This window comes from Pelophylax lessonae (genome assembly GCF_965119305.1).
Source record: "Pelophylax lessonae genome assembly, chromosome: 8".
Taxonomy (NCBI): domain Eukaryota; kingdom Metazoa; phylum Chordata; class Amphibia; order Anura; family Ranidae; genus Pelophylax; species Pelophylax lessonae.
The window spans coordinates 254,908,221-254,931,318 of NC_138775.1; the positions used below are offsets into that span (position 1 = coordinate 254,908,221).

The 23,098-nt window shown below is 46.2% G+C and overlaps 1 protein-coding gene across 2 annotated transcripts in view; it reads left to right on the top strand.

Annotated features, from left to right (window-relative positions):
* TTLL7 (tubulin tyrosine ligase like 7) overlaps positions 1–23,098 on the top strand; it is a 233,242-nt gene that overhangs the window by 51,161 nt on the left and 158,983 nt on the right. For both annotated transcript variants that reach the window (XM_082265320.1, XM_082265319.1), the window contains exons 7-8: positions 896–1,060; positions 3,563–3,721. In XM_082265320.1, the coding sequence (XP_082121446.1) occupies positions 896–1,060; positions 3,563–3,721 (324 nt within the window). The remainder of the gene's footprint in view (positions 1–895; positions 1,061–3,562; positions 3,722–23,098) is intronic.

Sequence of the window (23,098 nt, forward strand, 5' to 3'; positions counted from 1 at the left end):
AGGCTGGATAGTTTCTGCACTGCATTGTGCAGTACTGGGAGGTATGGGCCAGAACTCTGATTTGGAGTAGACTGATGTTACTCAATCCAGGAGCCTATCTATAGGCTGGAGAGTTTCTGCACTGCATTGTGCAGTACTGGGAGGTACGGGCCAGAACTCTGATTTTGGATAGTCGATTGCAGGTGGTTGGGGGCAGAAGAATCTTTGCAACAAATTCTGTTTGAGGGCACGCAGCTTGCAGCATGACTTGTTGCTCATAGATGACATTGTTGCCTAGTCCTGCAAAAAAAAAAAAAAAAAAAGACTCCAAAAACTGAGGCTATGTTAACACTTTTTATTGGTTCCTTTGTCTGAGATTTTAGAGCAGGTGCACCGTTTGCACTGTCAATAGTGTCACCCTTGAACCCCTTCTAATCATTTCATACACTGGAATAATTCCTATTTATACTTCATCAATGATTGTGGTAATCACCGCACAAGTGTAGATTAAAAAGACGGGAGCGAACGGACACGTCCAAGATTGGACAGATGGAGAGGTGTAATTGTGTAAAAACATTTTCTCTGGCACATGAAACGCTTCTGATGATGACAGTTGGATGTCATATCGCTGGGAATATGCTAATATGCAGCACTAATTCTTATTTTCCTGTAATTATTGCTTAGGTGAAATTTACAACTCGCCGCAACGTAGCGTTTTGATAAATGAATCAAAATATTGTTCTTTTGAAATGATGATGAGGGTGCTGTGCCATTGGCTGCGTTTCTGAGAATAAATTCGGAATTAATTGTCAGATTGCACATTTGTTTGAGTTTAGTCTTCTGATTCTGCTAGGTTTCCATGGTAGTTGGAGAAACAGACGTGGTCTAGCCATAGGACTGTCTTCATCTTTTTCAGAACCAGTTGTACATGCACCTGACGAACTACTCTGTGAACAAACACAACGAGAACTTCGAGCGGGACGAGACAGAAGACCGAGGTAGCAAGCGCTCCATCCGGTGGTTTACCGAATTTCTACGTGCCAATGACCATGATGTGGCCAAATTTTGGGGTGACATTTCTGTGAGTAGTATTTTCTTACGTTATTAAAAAACAGTATGGCACATACAGAAAATGGTTGTAACGTATACTGAGTGGATTAAATGATGCTCCAAACTAATTTTGGTTAGAACATACTCACGCAGGCGTTGTATGAATCTGATAGGAATACAGGTGAACACGAAATATGAAAAAATGGACAGGGAAAAGATGTCCAGATCAACATAAAGATTAAAGTGAATATGGAATGCAGGGAAATCGGTAACAGTGTCTAATCCAATATGACAGGTGGCAACCATGTGACATAGAAGAGGGTTGTATGAACGTGGGTTTTAGTAGAGAAAAAAATGAGGAGAAAAAGGTGGGGAAGAGACCTCAGATACAAGAGGAAGAGACAGGGAGGGGAACTGAAAGAAGGGTAGGTAAGGGGACTTTGCCACGGGGGACATCAGCTTATTCCCAAAAGCTAGGAGGTCAAAGAACAAAACTGTGGGCCCTCGGATTATAATTAGAGCAACCTTGTAGTGAAGCGAGAGACTGGTTGATAATTGAGCCAAGGTTGCCACATAGAGAGGAATTTATCGTGTTTATCCTCCAATATCACTGTGAGTTCTTCATTGTTAAAAATACCTTGTATTCTGGATTTAATCTACTCAAAACGAAGGGTTTGGGATTTCCACGCATGAGCTATGGTTTGCTTTCTTGCGCTAAAAATGATGGAGATTACCTACAGGTGACCCTACATGTCCCTGTTGTCATATACATCAGGGGACATATCTACACATGTTCTGGGATTGCCCGGTGATTGCTACGTATTGGGCTGAGATCTTAGAGGTCATTAATAATAGGTTACAACTCTCCTTCCCGGTCTCCCCCGCCTTGGCACTGCTGGGCATCCATGACGATGACCAGCGGGACCCTCATTCTAAGCTGCTGATTTCTTACCTGCATTATTATGCAAAAAAGGAAATTCTGCTTAGATGGTCCTCTTCTTCCCCTCCAACGGTGTCCGCCTGGCTGAAACTGATTGACCTGGACCTACCTATGTATAAACTCACCTATATGAATAGGGGTTGCCCCTGGAAATATGACAAACTCTGGGCACCTTGGACTGCTGAATGACCCTGAACCTGCATGAACCTTTCTCCTACCTCTTACATCTTCTTCTTACGCTTTCTCCCTCCTCTTATCTTCCAATGCTTTTTTTCCCTATTTCTCCTCTTCTGGAGCTTAGAGTGTGTTACCGCCTCCGCACAACTTTTATTGGTCTGTGGAGAAGGGTTTCCAAAGGTTTTTCTGAATGTTAATTTGTGTAAGTGATAGGATCATGTTGTACACTCTTATACATAGGTGATCCACCGCTGGACAAGACTTAAGTAATATTTTCTTAAAAGGTTAGTCTGATTTCTTTTCACCAGTTGCCAGGTCCACCTTGTCTGGTAACCTTGTCTGACAAGGAAAGAAACCTGATTTTTCTCTGCTGCAGTTATAGTGGATTTTAAGCCCACATTCAGAAAAATCCACTTCTGCATGCAGCTCTGCATAGTGATGTGAAATTATCCTAAAGTGATAAACAAAAATGATATATTTTTTCTATTACTTACCTTTACTAGTTTCCCACTTCCTGATCTTCTGAGGCATCGGTTACATAGCCCTGGCCTCACAGATGCCCCTTAGGAGGACTATGTCACCAATGCCTTTTAAAAAAACTTTGAGTCCTAATGTTGGGGAAAAAAAGCCTTTTTTTTTTACGGATTAGTGTAATGTTGTATGGACCATGTGTGAGATGAGATGAGATGCTTGACTTCATGCGCCATATCTTGTGCATACAATGTACAACATTACAATCATTTTTAAAAAAAATACATTTGTCTTTTATATAGAAAGTCATGAGATCTCAGGGGAAAGTCTTTTTATCCCTCCGAGCAGATTATTGTGATATGATACAATGCACAGATGAGGTGCATGAAGTCATCAGTGGACGGCTTCCTTCTTTTTCTTTGCCGAAGCACCAAAGACATTGCGCACCTCATCTTGCACATGCACTGTACCATTGCAGCGGTACGGATTTCTGACTAGTGGGGGACACAGAGCGCTGAGACTGGTAAATTATGCAAGGAGGAGGCAGGTAAACACTACTACTTTTATTAGGTAGTCAGGTTTATTAGGTGTGAAGTGGCAGAAGTGGGGGGTCTCTAAGTAACACAGGTCTTGTCTCTTCCCCAGTCTGTGACTGGACAGTGAAAAAAGAAGCAGCAGACTAATGAGTTCATTTCTCTGTCCTTCTGCTCTCTTTTCCTCACAGCATGTTCCATGAGCACTGCAAAACAATTTATAGGCCCCTTGTGCTACCTCCTCCCTTTCCCAGTTCCAGCTCTGTTATACCATCAAGTGTAGGTGGCAGAAAACAGGTGGGGAAACTGAAAATATGATTTGAAGACCTCACAGCTAGAGTCCCTTATAGGGAGCTTAGCATTCATTGCACACAAGTAATTTGATTTAACTCTGTTTACTTTCTTTCACTAGGAACTAGTGGTGAAGACACTAATAGTAGCGGAACCTCATGTGCTCCACGCTTACCGCATGTGTCGGCCTGGCCAACAACCCGGCAGCAACAGTGTCTGTTTTGAAGTTTTGGGCTTTGACATTATTTTGGACAGAAAGCTGAAGCCCTGGCTACTTGAGGTATGATCCACTTAGTCTGTTTTCATGCAGTTAAAACAGACATATTTTGTGGCATTGGGAGTCTAAAGCTGTTAACTTGTGGTGGAGGGGGGGGGGGCTTCTCTAAACCAAAGGCCACGCTCACTTTTCCTTTCCAGCTAACCCTAATCTCAACCTTTTTCTTAACTTTCAAGCTAATCCTAATCTCAACCCTCACCTTAACGTTCCTGCTAAGACTAAGCTCAGCCCTCTTTTTCACTTTCCAGCTAACCCTAATCTCAACCGTCACCCTAATTTTCCAGCTATCCCTAATCTCAGCCCTTTCCAGCTAACCCTAATCCTAACCTTTTTCTTAGTTTTACAGCTAACCCTAATCCTAATCTTTTTGTTAGCTTTCCAGCTAACCTTAATCTCATCCCTCTTCTTAACTTTCCAGCTAACCCTAATCTTAAACCTCTTTCTAATTTTCCAGCTAATGATTATCTCAACCCTCAGCCTACCTTTCCAGCTAACCTTAATCTAAGCCCTTTCACTATTTTTCCAGCTAAATAACCTCAATCCTCACCTTAGTTTTCCTGCTAACCCCAATCTCAGCCCTCTTCTTAACTCTCCAGCTAACCCTAATATCAACCCTCACCCTATTTTTTCAGCTAATCCTAATCTAAGCCCTCTCCCTAATTTTCCAGGTAATTCTAATCTTAACCCTTACCTTAACTTTGCTGCTAACCCTAATCTCAGCCCTCTTAACTTTCCAGCTAACCCTAATCTCAACCGTCACCCTAATTTTCCAACTATCCGTAATCTCAGCTCTTTCCAGCTAACCTTAATCCTAACCTTTTTGTTAGCTTTCCAGTTTACCCTAATCTCATCCCACTTCTTAGCTTTCCAGCTAACTCTTATCTTTACCCTCTTTCTACTTTTCCAGCTAATCCTAATCTCAACCCTCACCCTAACTTTCCAGCTAATCTTAATCTAAGCCATTTCCTTATTTTTGCAGCTAAATCTAACCTCAATCCCCACTTTAGTTTTCCTGCTAACCCTAATCTCAGCCCTCCTCTTAACTTTCCAGCTAACCATTATCTCAACCTTTTCCTTAACTTTCCAGCTAACCCTAATCTCAACCCTCACCCTAACGTTCCAGCTAACCCTAATCTCAACCCTCACCCTAACTTTCCAGCTAACCCTAATCTCAACCCTCACCCTAACTTTCCAGCTAACCCTAATCTCCACCCTCACCCTAACTTTCCAGCTAACCCTAATCTCCACCCTCACCCTAACTTTCCAGCTAACCCTAATTTCAATCGTCACCCTAATTTTCCAGCTATCCCTAATCTCAGTTCTTTCCAGCTAACCCTAATCCTAAACTTTTTCTTAGTTTTCCAGCTAACCCTAATCCTAATCTTTTTCTTAGCTTTCCAGCTAACCCTAATCACATCCCTCTTCTTAGCTTTCCAGCTAACCCTAAACTCATCCCTCTTTTTAACTCTCCAGCTAACCCTAATCTCAACCGTCACCCTAATTTTCCAGCTACCCCTAATCTCAGCCCTTTCCAGCTAACCCTAATTCTAACCTTTTTCTTCGTTTTCCAGCTAACCCTAATCCTAATCTTTTTGTTAGCTTTCCAGCTAACCCTAATCGCATCTCTCTTCTTAGCTTCCCAGCTAACCCTAATCTCATCCCTCTTTTTAGTTTTCCAACTAACCCTAATCTCATCCCTCTTCTTAGCTTTCCATCTAACCCTAATCTTAACCCTCTTTCTAATTTTCCAGCTAATCCTAATCTCCACCTTCTTCCTAGCTTTCCAGCTAACTCTAATCTCAACCCTCTTATTAACTTTCCAGCTAACCCTAATCTCAGCCTTTTCCTTAACTTTCCATCCAATCATAATCTCAAGTCTCTTCTTAACTTTCCAGCTAACCCTAATCCTGACCCTCACCTTAATAATAACTTTGAGGGCTAGGTTACTCATGCTGTCGAGAGATTTACCTAATTGCTGGCAGTTACCTCATTAGGTCAAAGGTACATAGGAAGTTTTTGCATGATGTAGACAGTCGATTGCTAAAAACATATATTTGACTCCATATGGACTAAGACACAAAAAGCATGTAGTAGCTGTAAGGCTTGAAAAATTGATCACTATGATATGCTACTACATGCTGGTCATGTTGCTTTCTCCATAGGGAACCATTTGTTCCATCACTAGGGATTTTAGCAGCAGATTTAGGCTTGCATCCTTTAGCCTGCCTGTTCATTTTATTTTTTTTTTTTTACCTTTGGTTCCACTCTAAAATATAGCTAAAGCCAAAACTTTTTTTACATTTTTTGATAGAGCAGGGATGTCAGGGGTGTCCATTGTTTCCTACTCTATCTAAAACAAAAAAGTTGTAGTTTTAGTTTTAGATAAGTTAATTAATAGTGTGTTACCCCTTGTTTGCATACTTTCCTTTCCTGTGCCAACTTTAAAGAAAATGGTAATTTAATTCTTAGTTGCAGTGTTTTTCCTTTCCATAAATTCTTTTTTTTCTTTTTTTCTCACTTGCAATGTGCCTTTGAACTTGCTAGAACATTTGACTAGTCATTTACCTAGTACAGCCCCCTCCTTCCTTTTACATTGTAGCCCTCTCCTCTTCTAGGTGTCCTAATTGATGTCCATTTTGACCTATAACTTCCGCCCTATAACTTATAATGACTATAACTTATAACGACCTATAACTTCACTGAACAGCGGGGGTCACTTCTAAAACTGTTTTGTTCTGAAGCACTTTTTCAAAGAATGTGGTGACTTAGGCAGGTCATGCAAGATTTTTTTTTTTTCAACCAGTGGGTTGAGCAAAAAAAAAAAAAAAAAGTGATTCCCCCAGTCACACATGTGATGTGGATGGGGCAATCGCCCCCTCTGAACTATTGTATTCTGGCAGCGGCACTGATCGTTTTGGAAAACCCGACAGGCTGGTTGCACACAATTTGATCAATTAATCTAATTGTGTACAACCAGCCTGCCCATACATGGATCAAAATTCGGGCGCACCCACTGAAAGGGCTGAATTTTGATCCTTGTATGGCCGACTTTACAGGCAAACACATCTTATACACTGACTGAAACTATTGTACTCATAAACCTGAGTTAATTCTCATATCATCAGTCTCCTACATCATGTGCTGTGTCACATTGCAATGCAGTTTTCCACTGCCCTTGCTACTAACCAATAAGAAAAGTTGGTACAGCCTGAAGTAAGGTGATTCATTACCTTTTCTTTAAGATAGTCTAGAGTTAGGACCAGTCTTCACTAGCAGAAAAAATGGGTGAATTCCAGACATCTTCTCCACCCTTGAAACGCCCAATAACCACCTTGTACAACTGTAGTAATGTAAATGTAGGGCACAGTACACACATAGGCAGTGGTGTTGCACCATGTCACCAAAGACACGTAGTGCAGCAATTGGGCCCATTCACAATAGCGGTTGAGGGGTGTTTTTAACAACTCCCCCCCAACCTCTCCCAGCAGCAGTGCTGGACAGGCAGCGGCTTTGCTTTTCTTTGCAGCCACAGCAGGAGATTTACCCCCTGTTCAATTGAATAGGGCCGCTCTGCAAGCGCCCTGCAACTGCATACAATGCATGTGGTTGAGAGGCTTAAAGCAAATGGTGAGGGGGCAACACAGAGCCTCCTCACTGCCTGTCAAAATGATCTCTGACAAATGATCCGGTAGTGGAACTCTCTTCAGAGACCAAAGCAAGTGTGAACAAGCCCTTTAAGGATGGCAGTACAGTAAACCACTTATTTAGTCTTTAGACGTTTCCAACCCAAGGGGGTGGCAAAAAAAATAAAGCTCAAAAACTTAAAAACGCGAGCTTTAGATTTGATGGCAAAGACAACCCTTTTAGGGACCACACTTTGTAGAGGGTCCATGGCATGCCATTCTGACTTCTCATGTATTTACAAATGTATACAAAAAATCCCTCCACTGACACCATGATGGTGATAATTCATCCCACTGTTTCCAAGGATGAGGCACTATTCCTCCCACTGATACCACCAGTAAGGGGGCATTATTTCTCCCACTAGTACCAAAGATGGGGCAACAATCCTCTTCTTACTGACCACAGGCACTATGCAAATATTTCACTTCAGCTAGGCACAACCCCCCCCCCCCCCCACAAACTTTAAAAGACATTAAACTGGCTCATTGCTTGGAAAGTTTGAAGGTCCCTGGTCTAGATCATCTTTTCACAACCTTTCTACCTTGAAGGAACCATTGAAATAACTTTTGGGTCTTGAGGAACCCTTCGAAAAATGATACCTACAGCTCCTGGAACATTGGCACAAACAATACATTTTAGGCCTCATGTACACTGGACGTTTGAAAACCTCTTTGGCACACTAGAACTTAACAGCTAGTGAACAAAGTTAAAAAACACCAGTTTGACCACTTTTACATGCCACGTTCACCGGCGTTCATCAGCGTTTCTCTCCTTCTCTCCCCCCCCCCAACGTTTTTCCCAATTGCAAATGGTCAGCAATGTTTTACTATTACAAACGCCCATAAACGGAAACGCCTATAAACGTTTCTACTACGTTTATACACGTTTGCAAGCTGTTAGAAGCATTTGGTGTTTCAAATGCCTATAAACTTCCATCCTGAACGCATTTTTTTTGCTTTCTAGATAAAGCCTCTAAACACAACTGCCTCTAAATGTCAATAATATAATAGAGAGGAGTTCAGGGGCTGCTGACAAAGAACGCCCAACTGCTCCTAAATGTCCAATTATTAGCAGCAGTGTACATGAGGCCTTAGAAAGGATTGAACAAAATAATAAATCATTTAGCTTAACTAGGGTATGTGAGACCCGGGGCAGATCATTTAACACCCCTTTGTTTTATATAAATAAATCATTTTCAGTAAGAGCCCATTCACACAGGGGCGACACGACTTGCTGGGGCGACCTGTGACCTCGGCGCAACATGCACAGACTTCATATAATTGAAGTCAATGCAAGTCGCCTCCAGGTCGCCCCAAAGTAGTACAGGACCCTTTTTCTAAGTCGGAGCGACTTGTGTCGCTCCTATTAGAACGGGTCCTGTGCTAATCAATGGCAGACGACCCACCGCGACTTGTCAGGCGACCAAGTCGCCTGACAAGTCGCACTAGTGTGAATGGGGTATAACACTCTTAAAATGAAATGAATAATAACAACACAAAAGAAACAGACGGTTCAAATTGTGGTGTCCTCGAACACTTACTAGCCAATGTAGAAGTGATGCCCCGTACACACGCCTCAAAAATTGGCAGGGAATTTTTCGTCCGACAACCGATCTGCCGATTTTCGGCTTGTTAGTATGATGCTTCCGACAACCAACTCCGACTTTTCGGCCGAAAAAAATCTGGTGTGCAGACTATAAAATTTTTTTTGGCCGTCAACATAACGGCTGATTTTCGTGCAGTCAGTACAGATTTCGACAGGGAAAAATCTGATGAGCAAGTCTGGGCATGCTCAGTGAAGAAAGAACACAAAGAAAGCAAACCAACACATGACATCACTTCTGAAGTAGAATTTTGTTGGGCGAGAAAATTCGTGTGCAGTCTAGGCACATTCCAACCAACAAAACACAACTCTGGACAAAAGACGGACGATCGGTCGGCCGATAATCATTGCGTGTGTACGGGGCTTTAGGGAACCCATAGAAACCTCAGGAGGAACCGTAGGGTTCTACATAACCCTAGCTGAGAAAGGCTTGTCTAGCTGGTAAATGTATTGGGGATTTTTTGGTATTCTGTCTATATACACGTACATCCTTCTTTCTTTAGCTAGTTATAAATTGATCTTACTGGTTTCTATTTTTACTTTGCTTTGGTATTCCTGTAAACTTTGCATAATTATTGTTAAAAGGGAATCTTAAGCTTAGTACATTTGCCTTGGTGAGCATGCATTACCATTACATTCTGTAACACATATGAGGTTACTATAACTAGCACTAATGGCTATCTATGTCTACATGCACTAACCTCTGGTCTTACAGGAAATAGCAGTATGCAGAGAGCATTCTTCAATGTGGAATAATGACCATCCATTTGGGTGATTTTGTCCCTTTAACGCATTAATGGAAAGGCTTAATGGCCTGGATTCCTGTAGGAAGACTATGGGGAGAACATTACATTCTTGGATCTCTTCCTCCCCTTGTTAGCTGCCAGTTTTACCAGTCTAATACTGTAATCATTTGCAAATTTAAATGCCATAATTAGAGGCAGCACATGCTGGGTACATTTGTATCAGCTTCTATGAGTACTTTTAATTATGCATGTTGACATAATGATTAAAAATAGATTTTCGCTCAGGCGGCATTGTTTGGTTTTACAGTTAAATCTGTTACCCGTGTCTGTGTTGTACGAGCTTGCTTTGTGATGTTAATTAAAGCCTAAGAAAAGGACAGAAATTGGGTTATTGAATGGCACTTGTGAGTCTGCTTCATTAACAGACACACATCTCATTACTGAATGATGCCAAGCAGGGGTGGATATTACCTACGGGAAGCTGGTGCTCGCTGCTCCGAATCTGCACCTGTTTTTGCTGACGCTTAGCTTTTAGGCAGGTTGACTTCATAGCTGAGCCACTTACAGGGTGAACGGAGTCAGAGGGAGGAGCCAGTTTGGGGCTGGATCAGCTATCAACATGAACTGCCGTAAGGCTTCCTGGTGTGTGGCTGAAATTCACCCTTTCAGTATAATTGCATGCAGAGCCTGATCAGTCTTAAGTCTTTTTAAGCAATGTGATTATATGGGGTTACAGTTTAACGTGCAGCAGACCTATAATGCAGTATAAAAGATATATTGAAGTTTATTTACTAAAGGAAAATAGACTGCACTTTGCAAGGGCATTTGCTCCAGAGCTTAGTACATTTCCATCCACAGCTCACCTTTGCAACTCCTGTGCATAGCTCAACTCATCACCCCCCTCTACATCTTGTCTCTGCCCACTTCTATATCTCATTTCTGCACCCCCTGTCTATAGCTCACCCCCGTCCACAGCTTTTACTTTGAACCCTGGCTTAATTTACAGCTCTCAGCTTGGCACCCCAGCAACATCTACAGCTCTTATCTTGGTACCTAGCCCCCACTTATGCACAGCTCTCACCCCTCTGTACCTAGCGCCCCCTCCCCAATCTACAGCTCTTCTGCACCTAGTACAGCCTCCCCCCATCATCAGGGCTCTTACCACTCTGCACCCAGCACAGCCTTTCTCCTCTCATCCACAGCTTTCAACCCTCTGCACCTAGCACAGCCTTCCCCCTCTCATCCACAGCTCTCACCCCTCTGCACCTAGCACAGCCTTCCCCCTCTCATCCACAGCTCTCACCCCTCTGCACCTAGCACAGCCTTCACCCTCTCATCCACAGCTCTCACCCCTCTGCACCTAGCACAGCCTTCCCCCTCTCATCCACAGCTCTTACCCCTCTGCACCTAGCACAGTCTTCCCCCTCTCATCCACAGCTCTCACCCCTCTGCACCTAGCACAGCCTTCCCCCTCTCCTCCACAGCTCTCACCCCTCTGCACCTAGCACAGCCTTCCCCCTCTCATCCACAGCTCTAACCCCTCTGCACCTAGCACAGCCTTCCCACTCTCATCCACAGCTCTCACCCCTCTGCACCTAGCACAGCCTTCCCCCTCTCATCCACAGCTCTCACCCCTCTGCACCTAGCACAGCCTTCCCCCTCTCATCCACAGCTCTCACCCCTCTGCACCTAGCACAGCCTTCCCCCTCTTATCCACAGCTCTCACCCCCTCTGCACCTAGCACAGCCTTCCCCCTCTCATCCACAGCTCTCACCCCTCTGCACCTAGCACAGCCTTCACCTCATCCACAGCTCTCACCCCTCTGCACCTAGCTTAGCCCCCCCCCATCCACAGCTCTCACCTCTGCACCTAGCGCAGCCCCCCCCCCCCATCCACAGCCCTCACCTTTGCACCTAGCACAGCCTTCCTGCCCTCATTCAGGACTCTTATCCCCTCTGCACCTAGTGACCCCTTCCCCCCCTCATCCACAGCTTTCACCCCTCTGCACCTAGCACAGGCTTCCCCCCCTCATCCACAGATCTCACCACTCTGCACCTAGCACATCCTTCCCCCCTTCATCCAAGGCTCTTACACCTCTGCACCTACCACAGCCCACTCCCCCCCGCCACAATCCGGGGCTTTCACCACTATGGACCTAGCACAGCTTTTTCCTCCTCATTCTCAGCTCTCATCCCTCTGCACCTAGCAGCCTCCTTCATTCCTTTCCATAGCTTTCCCCCCTGCACCCAGCACTCCTCAACCACAGCTCTCACCATCAGCGCTGCACATTCCAAAACCCCTCTACGACTCATTACCTCCTTATAGCAGCCAACACAGCTCTACTGGGCAGCTGCCCGTGCTGGCTTTTTTCCTTCAAATACACATAGATACACTCCCTGCATTGCCTTTCTTATGCAGCGGCAGTGTGCAGTGGACTGTAGCGGTTAAGTGGTGTCGGCACCTGGGGTATAAGTTGATATAGATGCGGGACAGAAACTCAAGGAATTTCTGCAGATTTATGATCCTGCAGCAAGATAATTAGGAGCGCCTAGCCCCTCACAGTTTCCAGAATATCCTGATGGGGGCGCAAGGGGCAAGGCCCAGCCTGGCACACCCCTAGATCTGTCCTTGAACCCTGGCCCCTCACTGTGTGCTGTAGTTCCTCCTTCAGTTTGCTTCCTTACTGCTGTGTCCTGTAGCTCACATAGGACTATAGACTCTCCATTTGACAGCACTAATCGGCTCAGTGCTATCAAATGGAATGGGTCATATGTGCCTCCATACCGGGTACTGGGAATTTCCTTTGGCTCCTGAAATTAAATCTCTGCTGACCGGTATGTGCTGAAAGGTTTTGTATACAGAATGCAATCAACAAACTGCAGATATCTTATTCAATGTATAACGTGCATATTAAATAGTAAACTAAACCTCAATGTACTAAACTATAGTGATCACTTTTCATGCTTAAAAGTTATTTTCATTGGTATTGAGCCAGAGAGAACTGAAATTTAAATAGCTCCAGGGCCGTCTTTTCCACTGGGCATACCCGGCGGTTGCCCGGGGGCCCCACTTGCCAAGGGGCCCCACATGGATGGTGGCATGTCCCTGGTGGTCTAGGGCCCCCCCCGTTATGTTGTCCGCCAGCCCGGGCCCCCCCCCCCTTATTGCTTTCCCCCACCGGCGGCGGCGGCCGTGGCTTGAGTCTGACTGCAGTGTACACTGGTTGCTAAGGCCAGCCCGAATGGCATCTAGCAACCAGTGACGTGAGCAGAGCAGACCCATGATGCACGGCGCCGCAGCGGAGGACTCGGAGGAGGATCCTCCTCCTCGTCGACTCATCCTCCGCTCCTCTCCTCCCTCCGGCTCCGTCTCTCGACCCGACTGGCTCCGCCTCCACCCACCTCCTCCCGGCCTCCCCATGTGCAGCTGCTGAGCCATTGTAAAGGTAAGGCTGCCACCGTGCCACGGCCCACAGTGCCAGGCTGAATATGAATCTGATGATATTGATATTTATAATTTTTTTAACTCTCTCATGGCTGGCAATTATAATGATCATGGAATAGATGATGACACAAGAGACAGACAACTCTGTCCTGGAGGATATACCTTTCTATATATATTGGTCCCTGTAATATGTATATAGTAAGGTATATATTCTCCAGGTAGTAGTTGTACTCTCTTGTAGTATAGTGTTCCCTGTAATGTGTAAATAGTCTATATACATATTACAGGGACCGATATATACTACAAGAGAGTACAACTACTACCTGGAGTATATACCCTACTATATACATATTACAGGGACCAATATATATACTACAAGAGACAACTACCTGGAGTATATACCTTACTATATACATATTACAGGGAATCCTATATACTACAAGAGACTCTTGTAGTATATAGTGTTCCCTGTAATATGTATATAGTAAGGTATATACTCCAGGTAGTTGTACTCTCTTACATTTTTATTCTTGTGCGTGATTGTGTAGGCAGGGGGCCCCAGTGCACTGCATTGCCCAGGGGCCTATAAGGCTCTTAAGATGGCACTGAATAGCTCTGTAGCTCTATAGATAAGAGAGTTGAGCCTATTGCATATTTTACTAGTAGATGTTTGATGGAATAGAATGTTCAAATGTATAGTGATTTGTATTTATATCTTTGTTATGGTCAGGACTGAAAAAATACAAAGTTTAAAATATTTTTTTTTAGACCTTTCCTAAGTAGGGTTGAGCGGACACCTAGATGTCCGTGTTCGACGGGTTCGGCCGAACTTTAAAAAAAAGTCCGGGTCCGTGTCCCGGACTTTTACCAAACTTTTCCCGGACACCGAACCCCATTGAAGTCAATGGAGACCCGAACTTTAAGGCACTAAAATGGCTCTAAAACACCAAAGGAAAGGGCTAGAGTGCTGCAAATGGCAGCAAAACGTAATTAAGAGCATGGCAAGTGCTCTGCAAACAAATGTGGATAGGGAAATAACTTAAAACAACAAAAAAAAAAACAGAAAAATAAAACAATGTTCTTCTTCATCTCTGAAGGACGAGGCCCATATGGAGTAGGAGGGAGGTTGAGGTGGTGGTGGATGTGGCGGTGACATAGGCATGTGCACAGGGTGTGCCGGGTATGCCTGGGCACACCCTAATCACCTAGGGCACATAGCATTGCCAGTGAGGAGATGGGAAAGATCTCCCTCCGACCTGCTCTGCTCTATTTCTCTTTGCCTACAGGTACATGGCCCCGATACATTACTCTCCCTGCTGGCAAACACATGCATGTGTATTTCAACTTTGGGGTGCACACCTTAATGCAATAGGCTGCGCACACCTATGGGCGGTGTAGGTGGAAGCGGCGGTGGAGGAGGACCAGGGCCGGATTAAGAGCATCATGGGCTTGGTGCTGAGGATTTTGAAGGGCCTTAAGGGCCGTGCCTTGCCATGCACCCAGAGGAGGAAGGGTGCAGCCATGCATGCCTAATTCAACATGGGATGCTGTCTCTGAAGCCCATAAACACATCCATGCATCGGCAACTGTCCCTCCTTGTCCGGCCTTCGCGCTGTGTGGGGAGGTTCTGAGGGTGCTGCCTGGGGAAGCGAGCATAGAAGCCAGACTTCTGTGTTTACAAGTGACAGAAGAGCGGTAACAGTGAATATGGCCAACCCGGGGCCTATATAAAAGGTAGGGGCCTGGAGCTGCAGCTCCAATAGCCCCTACGTTAATCTGGCCCTGAGGAGGAGGACGAGGTAGCCAACACTGCTTCTTTTCACAAATTTTAAATGAGGGTACATCCCAAAAGAGTGAGAAAGAGCAAAAATGGAACAATGGGTGGGTAAGGTCGGTATCCATTGCTATTCTGCATAAGGTACGGAAAAGTCCCGTGGGATCCATGCCTGGTTCATTTTAATGAACGTGAGCTTGTCCACATTGTCTCTGGACAGGCGGCTGCGCTTGTCTGTTATAACGCCCCCAGCCGTGCTAAATACCCGTTCAGATAATACACTGGCTGCAGGGCACGCCAGCACCTCCAAGGCGTAAAGGGCAAGCTCAGGCCATGTGCCCAATTTGGAGACCCAGAAGTTGAAGGGGGCAGACCCCTCATTCACTACATGTAGGCGTGTGCACACATACTGCTCCACCATGTTGGTAAAATGCTGCCTCCTGCTAAGACGTTCCATCTGAGCTGCTGGTGCTGCTGTTTGTTGTGGCGTGCTGACAAAGCTTTTCCACATTTCGGCCATGCTAACCCTGCCTTCTGAGGTGCTGGCGGTGCCCTGGTTGCGTTGGCGACCTCCTCCTCCTCCTCCTCCTCCTCTGCCTTGTGCTTCCACTGCGGCCCCGCTGTCAGATGGGAATGCCAGCAGCATGGCGTCTACCAGCGTGCGCTTGTACTCGCGCATCTTGCGATCGCGCTCCAGTGAGTGAATTAAGGACGGTACGTTGTCCTTGTAACGGGGATCCAGCAGCGTGGCCACCCAGTAATCAGCACAAGTTAGAATGTGGGCAACTCGGCGGTCGTTGTGGAGACACTGCAGCATGTAATCGCTCATGTGTGCCAGGCTGCCCAGAGGCAACGAAAGGCTGTCCTCTGTGGGAGGTGTATCGTCCGTGTCCTCTGTATCCCCCCAGCCACGCACCAGTGATGGCCATGAGCTGGCCTGGGTGCCATCCTGCTGTGAACATGGTTCCATCTCCTCCTCCAGCTCTTCCTCCTCCTCATCCTCCAGAACTGTGCCCCTGCTGGACAATTGTGTCCCTGGCGTTTGTGTGTGCAGGAACCCACCCTCGGAGCCCCTTGCGAATGACTGCCCTGAAAGCCTTGGAAATGTTACCTCTTCATCCTCCTCCTCCTCCTCATCCTGTGCCACATCCTCTTCCATCATCGCCCGAATTGTTTTTTCAAGGAGGCATAGAAGTGGGATAGTTAAGCTGAGAACGGCGTCATTGCCACTGGCCATGTTGGTGGAGTACTCAAAACAGCGCAACAAGGCACACAGGTCTCGCATGGAGGCCCAGTTATTGGTGGTGAAGTGGTGCTGTTCCGCAGAGCGACTCACGCGTGCGTGCTGCAGCTGAAACTCCACTATGGCCTGCTGCTGCTCGCACAGTCTTTCCAGCATGTGCAAGGTGGAGTTCCACCTTGTGGGCACGTCACATATGAGGCGGTGAGCGGGAAGGCCGAAGTTACGCTGCAGCGCTGCCAGGCGAGCAGCAGCAGGGTGAGAACGCCGAAAGTGCGCACAAAGGGCCCGCACTTTCTGCAGCAGCTCTGACATATCGGGGTAGTTTTTAAGGAACCTCTGCACCACCAAATTCAGCACATGCGCCAGGCAAGGGATGTGCGTCAAACCGGCTAGGCCCAGAGCTGCTATGAGATTTCGCCCGTTATCGCACACCACCAGGCCGGGCTTGAGGCTCGCTGTCAGCAACCACTCATTTGTCTGCTGTTCCATGCTCCTCCACAACTCCTGCGCGGTGTGTGGTTTGTCCCCCAAACAGGCAAGTTGTAAAACTGCCTGCTGTCGTTTACCCCTGGCCGTGCTGAAGTTGGTGGTGAAGGTGTTACGCTGTCCGGATGAGGAGGCGGTAGAGGATGAGGAAGCGGAGTAGGAGGAGTTAGGAACAGGAGGCAAACTGAAGCGCCCTGCAATCCTCGGTGGTGGAAGGACATGCGCCAAATTGCTATCCGCCTCAGGCCCATCCGCCACTGCATTTACCCAGTGTGCCGTTAGGGAGATATAACGCCCCTGACCGTGCTTACTGGTCCACGTATCGGTAGTTAGGTGGACCTTGGCACAGATGGCGTTGCGCAGTGCACACCTGATTTTTTCCCCCACTTGGTTGTGCAGGGAAGGGATGGCTTGCCTGGAAAAGTAGTGGCGGCTGGGCACGACGTACTGTGGGACAGCCACCGACATAAGGTTTTTAAAACTGTGCGTCTCCACCAGACGGAATGACAGCATTTCAAAGGCCAATAATTTTGAAATGCTGGCATTCAGGGCCAGGGATCGCGGGTGGGTAGGGGGGTACTTCCTCTTCCTCTCAAGTGTTTGGGAGATGGAAAGCTGAACGCTTCCACGGGACATTGTGGAGATGGTTGTTGGTGACCCAGGTGGTGGTGTTGCTGACAGATCGTCTGTTTGCGGGGTGGCAGGTGCCGGTATCACTACAGATGTGGCTGGAGCGGCCGAGACTGCAGCAGAAGCGGAAGCAGGATGAGCCAGAGACGTTTCTTGGTTTTGAAGGTGTGTACTCCACTGCAGCTCGTGCTTTGCACTTAGATGCCTGATCATGCAGGTTGTGCTCAGGTTGAGAAGGTTTATGCCTCGCTTCAAGCTCTGATTGCACAGGGTGCAAACCACTCGTGTCCTGTCATCAGCACATTTTCTAAAGAACTTCCACGCTAGAGAACTCCTTTGAGCTGACTTTGGTGCGCTCGTTCCCTTGCTGCGTTGGGCAGTAGCGGGCGTAGTGTCTAGGGCACGGCCGCTCCGCTTCTGCACCCTGCTCCCTCTTCTGCTGTGCTGGTGGCTCTGTGCGACCACCGCCTCTTCCTCCAAACTACTCAGGTCACCTGCATGACGTTCATTCCATGTGGGGTCGAGGACCTCATCGTCCTCCACATCATCTTCCACCCAGTCTTCACCCCTGCCCTCCTTGTCGGTCTCCACAATGCTGAACGCCACAGCAGTTGGCACCTGCGTTTCGTCATCATTGGAGACGTGCTGCAATGATCCTTGCATGTACTCATCTTGAGAAATAAGTGGTTGGGCATCGCTGCACTCAATCTCTTCCACTTCTGGGGCAGGGCTAGGTGGATGGCCCTGGGAAACCCTGCTGACAGAGTCATCAAAAAGAAGAAGAGACTGCTGTATGGCTTGGGGCTCAGACTGCTTGCCTGATTTGCAAGGGGGTGAGGTGAAAGACGGTTGGACATCGGCTGCAGGTGCCAACTGTGACCTTTCTGCAGTAGACTGGGTGGGAGACAATGTGAAGGAACTGGAGGCACTGTCAGCAGCAAACCAATCTACTATCGCCTCCACTTGTTCTGGCCTCATCACTTCTAGGGGCGTATGATGCCCTACCAAATACTGATGCAGGTTCTGTCGCCTACTCACACTTGAGGAAGGTGTTTCACTTGTGCGTGTAGCTGGCACAGATCGACCACGTCCTCTCCTTGCAACAGGAGCTCTAGCAGCAGCACCACGACCCAGGCCACGGCCCTTATTTGACGGTCTCCTCATATTTCTGTAATTTAAGATCTTGCCCTAGAAAGGTTTTTATTGAATAGCGGAATAGGAAATATGATCCAAAAAAGTGTATGTATCTCGCACGTACAAAACCACACTAGGCCCCAATTACTATTGTTTCTACCCCTAAAAGGATGGATGAGGAGTAGGAGGAGTATGGAACAGACAGCACCCTCAAATCTTCAGAAGTATGAGATGAACCTCAAAAACTTGGAAAGGTGGATCTCACACGTACCGACACGGACTATCCCGCAATTCAATTGATCCTCAAAGGTTTTTATTGAATAGCGGAATAGAAAATATGATCAAAAAAAGTGTATGTATCTCGCACGTACACCACCACACTAGGCCCCAATTACTATTGTTTGTACCTCTAAAAGGATGGTTGAGCAGTAGGAGGAAGAGTATGGAACAGGCAGCACCCTCAAATCTTCAGAAGTATGAGATGAACCCCAAAAACTTGGAAAGGTGGATCTCACACGTACCGACACAGACTATCACGCAATTTAATTGATCCCCAAAGGATTTAATTGAATAGCGGAATAGAAAATATGATCAAAAAGAAAGTGTATGTATCTCACACGTACACCACCACACTAGGCCCCAATTACTATTGTTTGTACCCCTAAAAGGATGGTTGAGCAGTAGGAGGAGGAGTATGGAACAGGCAGCACCCTCAAATCTTCAGAAGTATGAGATGAACCCCAAAAACTTGGAAAGGTGGATCTCACACGTACCGACACAGACTATCACGCAATTTAATTGATCCCCAAAGGTTTTAATTGAATAGCGGAATAGAAAATATGATCAAAAAGAAAGTGTATGTATCTCACACGTACACCACCACACTAGGCCCCAATTACTATTGTTTGTACCCCTAAAAGGATGGTTGAGCAGTAGGAGGAGGAGTATGGAACAGGCAGCACCCTCAAATCTTCAGAAGTATGAGATGAACCCCAAAAACTTGGAAAGGTGGATCTCACACGTACCGACACAGACTATCACGCAATTTAATTGATCCCCAAAGGATTTAATTGAATAGCGGAATAGAAAATATGATCAAAAAGAAAGTGTATGTATCTCACACGTACACCACCACACTAGGCCCCAATTACTATTGTTTGTACCCCTAAAAGGATGGTTGAGCAGTAGGAGGAGGAGTATGGAACAGGCAGCACCCTCAAATGTTCAGAAGTATGAGATTGTGTTCACTGTACCCCACAAAGATTGTGTTCACTGCACCCCACAAAGATTGTGTTCACTGCACCTCAAAAAGGATTTTGTTCACTGCACCCCACAAAGATTCTGTTCCCTGTACCCCACAAAGATTGTGTTCACTGCACCCCACAAAGGATTTTGTTCACTGCACCCCAAAAAGATTGTGTTCACTGCACCCCAAAAAGGATGTTGTTCACTGCACCCCAAAAAGGATTTTGTTCACTGCACCCCAAAAAGATTGTGTTCACTGCACCCCACAAAGATTGTGTTCACTGCACCCCACAAAGGATTTTGTTCACTGCACCCCAAAAAGATTGTGTTCACTGTACCCCCCAAAGATTGTGTTCACTGCACCCCACAAAGGATTTTGTTCACTGCACCCCAAAAAGATTGTGTTCACTGTACCCCCCAAAGATTGTGTTCACTGCACCCCACAAAGATTCTGTTCACTGTACCCCACAAAGATTGTGTTCACTGCACCCCACAAAGGATTTTGTTCACTGCACCCCAAAAAGATTGTGTTCACTGCACCCCAAAAAGGATGTTGTCACTGCACCCCAAAAAGGATTTTGTTCACTGCACCCCAAAAAGATTGTGTTCACTGCACCCCACAAAGGATTTTGTTCACTGCACCCCAAAAAGATTGTGTTCACTGTACCCCCCAAAGATTGTGTTCACTGCACCCCACAAAGGATTTTGTTCACTGCACCCCAAAAAGATTGTGTTCACTGTACCCCCAAAGATTGTGTTCACTGCACCCCACAAAGATTCTGTTCACTGTACCCCACAAAGATTGTGTTCACTGCACCCCACAAAGGATTTTGTTCACTGCACCCCAAAAAGATTGTGTTCACTGCACCCCAAAAAGGATTTTGTTCACTGCACCCCAAAAAGGATGTTGTTCACTGCACCCCAAAAAGGATTTTGTTCACTGCACCCCAAAAAGTCTGTGTTCACTGCACCCCACAAAGATTGTGTTCACTGCACCCCACAAAGGATTTTGTTCACTGCACCCCAAAAAGATTGTGTTCACTGCACCCCAAAAAGGATTTTGTTCACTGCACCCCAAAAAGGATGTTGTTCACTGCACCCCAAAAAGGATTTGTTCACTCCACCCCAAAAAGATTGTGTTCACTGCACCCCACAAAGATTGTGTTCACTGCACCCCAAAAAGGATTTTGTTCACTGCACCCCAAAAAGATTGTGTTCACTGCACCCCACAAAGATTGTGTTCACTGCACCCCACAAAGGATTTTGTTCACTGCACCCCAAAAAGATTGTGTTCACTGCACCCCACAAAGATTGTGTTCACTGCACCCCACAAAGGATTTTGTTCACTGCACCCCAAAAAGATTGTGTTCACTGTACCCCCCAAAGATTGTGTTCACTGCACCCCACAAAGATTCTGTTCACTGTACCCCACAAAGATTGTGTTCACTGCACCCTAAAAGGATTTTGTTCACTGCACCCCAAAAAGGATGTTGTTCACTGCACCCCAAAAAGGATTTTGTTCACTGCACCCCAAAAAGGATGTTGTTCACTGCACCCCAAAAAGGATTTTGTTCACTGCACCCCAAAAAGATTGTGTTCACTGCACCCCACAAAGATTGTGTTCACTGCACCCCACAAAGGATTTTTTTCACTGCACCCCAAAAAGATTGTGTTCACTGCACCCCAAAAAGGATTTTGTTCACTGCACCCCAAAAAGGATGTTGTTCACTGCACCCCAAAAATATTGTGTTCACTGCACCCCACAAAGATTGTGTTCACTGCACCCCACAAAGGATTTTGTTCACTGCACCCCAAAAAGATTGTGTTCACTGCACCCCAAAAAGGATGTTGTTCACTGCACCCCAAAAAGGATTTTGTTCACTGCACCCCAAAAAGATTTTGTTCACTGCACCCCAAAAAGGACGTTGTTCACTGCAGCCCAAAAAGATTGTGTTCACTGCAGCCCAAAAAGATTGTGTTCACTGCAGCTCACACACAGAAAAATGGATGTGGATCACTGACACCTGCCTATCTCCTATCCCACACCACACAGCAATATCGATTGTAGTTTGTAGAACACAGTTTCCCTAAAATTCAGCAGCAGCAGCCTCTCCCTAACAGGATTGAGAAGAGATCGTAGATCAGGATTGAGTGCAGAGTCACCCCACCCCCCACACAGCAATATCGATTGTACTTTGTAGAAGACACTGACCCTATAATTCAGCAGACTCTATCCCTAAAATGCCTACAACTCGCCCTGCCTAAACACTCCGACCTGTCCCTCAATTCTATCCGGACACAAATGTTTTTTTCCTGCCTGTCTTTCCCTAATCAGCAGCCAGCACGTTGATGTGTGCTCTGTCCCTGATCTAAGCAGCAGAATGAAGACGCTGCGGCTGCCTGGAACTTATAAAGACTTGGTCACATGCTTCAGACGGCCAATCACAGCTACTGAGACATTTGCAGGCATGGCTGGGATGGCTTAAGGCACACCAGTTAAACGATTGTTGATTGGCTGTTGAAAGCCCGCCATGAAAAGAGCGCCAAAGCATGCAAAACCCGGAAATAAAACGACCGAACACGGAATTTTACCCGAACATATAGTAAAGTGTCCGTGTCCGTGTTCGGGTACAAAAAATCCAATTATTCGGTACGAACACGAATAATACAGTCCGTGTTCGCTCAACACTATTCCTAAGCAAAGATCATTGATACCTGGATGCCCAGGCCATGCACATTTTTTGCACAGTTTCTTGCCTTTCCTTCTTCTATTTACTAGCTTTCTTTTGGCTAATACAAAAACACTGAAGCTTGAAAACCCTTGTAAAACGTGTAGAAACATGTAAAAAAATCACCTGAAAATGCTCACGCTTAAAGTAGAACTATAGGCAAAACTTTTTTTCATTTTGGATAGCGCAAAGAAAGGTTATTACCCGTCAGACTTTTTTCCCCCATCTGTGTCCCATTGTGGAGATTTCCCTTCACTTCCCATCCCATAACCGAACAGGAAGTGGAATGAAATCCCTGCACATTAGGCTACATTCACATGTTAGCGTAGCGGACCGCGGGCAGAATCACCGTGATTCTGCCCGCGATCCGGAAATCATTGCAAATTGCGGGATGCCTGTGTGTTGCCGTTGATTTGCAATGGCACCCCAAACGCTGTGCAATGTTGCCGTGATTTCCGCCTGCCGAATCACGGTAACATTGCACAAAAAAATCGCGGGTTGCATGACGCCCAAAAAAGGTACAAGAGCTTCTTTGGGGCGTCACGCGACTTTGTTTGTGCGATGTTACCGCGATTCGGCAGGCGCAAATCGCGGCAACATCGCACAGCGTTTGGGGTGCTATTGCAAATCAACGGCAACGCACAGGCATCCCGCGATTTGCAA